Raw genomic sequence first — 6000 nt, forward strand, 5'->3', positions numbered from 1 at the left:
ACACTTGAATGTGTATGATTGTGTAACAAAAACAACCATGTCAATTTCAGCATGCATTTTTAGTGAGGGCCCTCATGGGGTTTTTGATTATGTGATTACTTGGCCGTTTTTTTAATGATTATTTGATTATTAAGCCAAATATTTCATGATTATTTGATTACCTAGGACTGTATTTTTAGTTTATGATTATTTGATTACTAAAGATAAGCAAATATTTAATGATTATGTGATTATATTGGCAAAAAAATGGTGATTATGTGATTACTAGGACCCCCCATGAGGGGCCTCTTTAGTGAATGTCGAGTCTGAAGCGTAGGACAACTCGTACACTCCTGTCTCAAATTGGACAATGTTTTGTTATTTGTTTTTACTGTTGAAATTAGTTGTTATATTAAAATAGATAATTACTCGGCTCGAAACAGGTGTAATAGCTCGCTAAAAGCTCGCATACACCTTGTTTCCTAGCCTCGTACAAATACAGCTGACACTAAACAGTTATTGTCTATATATTTGTCTGTTCTATCCCTTAAAATTGTTGGCCTAACTTTACACTAGATGTGTATTGTTATTTTGAGAAATTATTTAGGGATCATATATTCCTTAATGTCTCTACATACTTTTACATCTCTAGATTTCGAATGATTAGGTCCTAGCGTTCCTAATGAAGAACATAAAAAGCTTACAATAAACACTAAGTACAAGCAATTTGCTATTCATATTTTTTACTTTTTTTTTTACATAAGAGTACATAATTTCTCGTTGCAACAAAAATGATTATGAAGCAGTACTGGAACTAGTCTGGCATTCCAGACAGTATTCAGAACGCTATGAACACGTGATTAAGCTGTCACTTGATGTCATTCTTGTATTCATTGTCAGGTATAATCCCAGTCGTTTAGTCGTTCGTTGTAAACATAGACCACTTAGAATGATCCAGATGATTTCAATTATTAGCTTGTCAGATAAAAGTCAGGTCGATACGAATTTCTTTGTTGAATCCTGTAGCTTTGTTATTATTACATGTAGTATTTCTATGTTGAATGCCATTGGAAATACTTTTAATGTCGCATACGTTTTCAAAACTGAAATCTTGCAAAAATACAAATAAATGAAAATTATCGAATATGTTATTTGGTTTATATTGTTTAGATTTACTTTTTTATGTTGGTGGTGGTAATGTTTCTATAGAGAAAACTACCTCAAGATCTTAACGTGTTATGTGTGGTAAAGATACCATGGGGAACATGGGGAGACGGTTTTATTTATTTGTGGTGGGTAGAACTTTACTATCATATGTAAACTTCTTTATAGTCGCGATAGTAAATAGGTTACATTTTACTGAAGACAGATTTCTCTCTTTAGATGATATCAAAAGTGCCCGTATTATGCTTACCTTGACACTTTACTGTTTATCAGTGTGTTGTAACTAATTAGGATAGTACATATTCTTCTCCTGGTTTTTTGGTAAATTGAATAATTTTTAAAATGATAATCTTATTGTGTCACTAATGAAGAGGATTAGGTTACCTCTGTTGTGATAGTGAGCAGATACAATACTAAGGCTTTTCTACCTCAGGCATAGATTACCTTAGCTGTATTTGGCAACTCTTTTAGGAATTTTGGATCTCAATGCTCTTCAACTTCATACTGTATTTTTTTTTTTTTTTTTTTTTTTTTATTTGTTTTTTTTTTTTTGTTTTTTTTTTGTTTTTTTTTGTTTTTTTTTTAACTTTTTTGGATTTGAGCGTCACTGATGAGTCTTTTGTAGACGAAACGCGCGTCTGGCGTATATATAAAATTTAGTCCTGGTATCTATGATGAGTTTATTTACAACCACTGGGTCGATGCCACTGCTGGTGGAGATATATTTCCCCGAGGGTATCACACTTTTTTGTGCTGACATGAATTATCATTGATATTGTTATATTTTTAAATTAACTGTTTACAAAATTTTGAATCTTTTGAAATACTAAGGCTTTTCTACCTCAGGCATAGATTACCTTAGCTGTATTTGGCAAGACTTTTAGGAATTTTTTATCTCAATGCTCTTCAACTTCGTACTTTATTTAGCTTTTTTAACTATTTTGGATTCGAGCGTCACTGATGAGTCTTTTGTAGACGAAACGCGTGTCTGGCGTATATATAAAATTTAGTCCTGGTTTCTATGAAGAGTTTATTTATCCTTGTCTTGATCTGTAGAGAAGATGTAATAACATGCGCTCATGCAGCATTGCTTTTCCATGGCAAACATGCAGAAAAAGATCTGATATTACTGCTAGCATTTTTTCATAAGAAACAATTGTATTTCTTTTTACTTTTTACTTTCATGTATATGTACCAAACACAATAATTTAATTTTGGATGTAACGCGTCTTCTGATTGGATGACGTTATTTTGTTATGAGCCCATAGACATAATTTAGTCATGTGACCGTGACGTCATCAACGTTTTTTCATGGTTTTCTACGGTTTAAAATGGAATTTAGAATTAAATTATAAGAAATGACTGTAATATTTTTTCTGTCTATTCGAAATAACATAAAAAATGTGGTGCACACTGTTAAATAACCCGCTACGCGCGTTATTCAGTGTGCACCAAATTTTTTATGTTATTTCTTCATAGACAGAAAAAATATTACAGTCATTCCTTAAATGTAGTCCGTAAAATAAGAAGTGAAGCCATTTACAGGGGAGGTAATGACGTTAATAACGTAAATTGTTATGTTCGCGACGTCAAACTATGTTTTATCGGGAAAAGATTCAGTTTTCGACTGATTTTATCATTCAAACTGATTTATCTTGAAAACGAGTTCATGGACCCCTCTTTTTTAAAATGCCATATGGTTTGATTACGCGAGAAGATTATGTGTGCCAATTTCCATGAAAACGTAAATGGTGATTTTTTTTAAAAATTTGATAAACATGATAAATATACAGCAAAAAGTGATGTTTTTTTTTCTACATTCATGAACATTTGATAAATATGAGTTATTTCTGAATAAAAAAATGTATAAATTTTTAGAATACTTAAAAAATACAGAAATTACAAATTAGTTAACAAAAAACAATTTGTGTTTATCTTTTTAAACAAAAAAGTTATGGCATTCTTTCGGAAGGGAAAATACGGTCACAAATCCGAATTTTGAGCATATATACAAAATTTCGACCTCATTTTACTCCAAAAGTAGCACATGAAGGTATATTTGTTAGTACATATTTGATTTAATCAGGTAAAAAATAGTCTATTTGGAAATTGTTATCAAATTGTAAATACGGGATCAAAACTGTATCGTATGCCCTTAACCACGTTGTACTATTGTTTCAAAAGTGTGATTCGTGTTAGGAGAGCAATAAGGGAAATTTTTGTTACTGCATTAATTAAATGATAGTTATCTGTATAGAATTTTTCTCGCATCTTTTTTTTCAGGGTATGTCCAGAACTTCCACCAAGCCGGAAACAAAGTTCTTTTTCTACACAGTCCTGAAAGTTACATTAACGCAACTACAATGAGTAAGTAAAGAGCGTCTATTCAAAACAAAACAAAATGAGATATTCATTTTAATCTGTTGTGACGTTTTGAATACGACTAAATATATACGTATAAAAGGTGATTATAAAGGGTTTAAAGAGATGGCTAGCCTACAGTGTCATGTAGATTTTACTAAAACATTTGACTTGCATAGATAGTTTATGGTAAAACATTTCCTGCATGAGATAGTCCAGACGAGTACATATAAAAAAGAAGATGTGGTATGATTGCCAATGAGACAACTCTCCACAAGAGACCAAAATGACAAAGAAATTTTAAAACTACTATAGGTCACCGTACGGCCTTTAACAATGAGCAAAGCTCATATCGCATAGTCAGCTATAAAAGGCCTAACAGCCTTATTTATATGAAAAAAATGTTTGTTTAATTACATCTTCCTTTTCAAAATAAACAACAACAAAAACAGTGCCCTATACATCACCCAATTATGGAAGAAGAGATACAACCACGTCTGAGAAAATGATTAAAAATCGACCCATCCAAAATAAGATAAGCTTCATAAATTACTTTTGTCAAGAATCGGTTTTAGCCCTTGAATGTGGACAACAGTCTCTTATATATCTTGTTTTTCTTAATAATAATTTGAAAGTGACGAAAATAGCTGTAAATAATACTGGTATAAATTGATTCATCGAAATGTTTATTTTTACCAACACTTTAATTATGTTAAATAGGTCCAGGAAGAGTTCTAGAATGTCAAAGAGAGGCTGATGCAAAAACTGCTGAGTTAAAGGCCAAATTTATATCCAAAGCTAATGCAGATAATGTATGTACATATAGTATGTTATGTAAATGTTTAGTACATAATCCTACTTAAAACAAGTAGTTTACAGTTATCAACATGTCACTGAAATGTATATATACGATGCAAAATATCCAAAACAAAGTAAATCTGCTTTAAGCCAGAAAAGTCTTGGTACTAAATTATTCAAAAACTAATTACAGTACTACCAGTAATCGAACGAAAATAGTTTTTATCAATAAGAAGCAATCAAGACAAATTTAATAAGTAGCAAGCATCGTATGCTTTACTTATGCCTTAAATTACGAAGTTGTGTAAATTCGAAGCAATGTCATTTACTCAGTTACATATTTCAAAAAAAATACGGTTTATGTGATGTTTCAGGCCAATGTATTGGATATTCGACACCCTTCACAAACATTTTAGTGACATCTACATAAAAGTACAAAAGTGAAAGCAATATCGACTTGGGAAATGCAGTTGAACATAATTGAAATAACCCATCAGACAAGAATGGATTTACATTTTGTCTCAGCTAAAATGATTTTAACAATCAGCATATTCTATGCTTACCATTTCCATTTTCAATTTAATCACCAAAGTATCACGCGTGTTCGGTGCGTGACCACAATTTGTTGCGTTATGATTTCTCCGTAAGGATGAAAACATATAAGTATTGAATAGAGATAGCCGACTTTTAACAAAAATATGTTAATTTCACTCTTATTTTTATAAGAAGACATTTCGAGTTCATAGACTACTGTTTGACAAATAATTCCAACAAATACTTGTTGCACATTGACAATATGAATTATGAATATAATTAATTATGTTTTAGGTTGAAGCTGAATTTGTTGTAGAATCGGCAGAAAAACCCGGTCATGCCATTTGCGAGTTTGCCCAGAAGCATGACGCAACATTTATTGTTACTGGAACTCGTGGAATGGGCAAACTCCGAAGAACACTACTCGGAAGTGTTAGTGACTTTGTTGTTCATCATTCCCATGTACCTGTTTTAGTATGTCGTCATACCAAAGATAAGTAAATAGCGGGAAACATGCTTACTCGTCACTATGGTTACCGGGAACAGATGGACTTCAACATGCAATATTTATAGATGACATAGCGGATACCATTTGGACTGTTTAACATTATGTTGACAAACAAATTGTACCAATGCTTTAGTATTTGGTTAATTTTATGCTTTTGAAAATATACTTTGAACAAAGTTTATATCTAAGGAAAATGTTAGTCAAGGTATTAATATAGCAACTGTGTAACCAATGTAAGCCTATTAAACGTATAAAACAGGGTATATAATAATAAAATATCTATATCAAATATTTATATAGTGATCTTTTGAAGTTACTGATGTCGTTATTTGTGACAGATGGTCAATGTCTAATCCATGATGCTGTCTCTAAACTTTCGATAAGATTAAATTAACTTTACCACAAACCGGAGTCATATACCTCATATGAGAAAAGAGGGACAGTCAAACTCTAAGATCAAAAACAAACCAACAACGTCATGCCCAAAAAATAAAAAGACAAACAGACAAATATTAGAACAGAAGACACAACATACAAAACTAAAGACTAAGCAACACGAACCACACCAAAAGCTGGAGTAACACTATTGCTACAAAGAAATGGAAAGTTTACAATGGGAAATGTTTTACTCGACACTGTCATATAGTTACGTAAGT

General features: G+C 31.6%; 1 protein-coding gene across 2 annotated transcripts in view; it reads left to right on the forward strand.

Moving 5' to 3' along the window:
* The window catches only part of LOC143051530 (universal stress protein Sll1388-like), a 67424-nt gene extending 61789 nt beyond the window's left edge, over window positions 1-5635 (forward strand). For both annotated transcript variants that reach the window (XM_076224425.1, XM_076224433.1), the window contains exons 2-4: window positions 3427-3510; window positions 4225-4316; window positions 5131-5635. In XM_076224425.1, coding sequence (XP_076080540.1) covers window positions 3427-3510; window positions 4225-4316; window positions 5131-5337 — 383 coding nt within the window. In that variant the 3' untranslated portion in view covers window positions 5338-5635. The remainder of the gene's footprint in view (window positions 1-3426; window positions 3511-4224; window positions 4317-5130) is intronic.
* Window positions 5636-6000: the final 365 nt, after the last annotated feature.

This window comes from Mytilus galloprovincialis, chromosome 1 (assembly GCF_965363235.1).
Source record: "Mytilus galloprovincialis chromosome 1, xbMytGall1.hap1.1, whole genome shotgun sequence".
Taxonomy (NCBI): domain Eukaryota; kingdom Metazoa; phylum Mollusca; class Bivalvia; order Mytilida; family Mytilidae; genus Mytilus; species Mytilus galloprovincialis.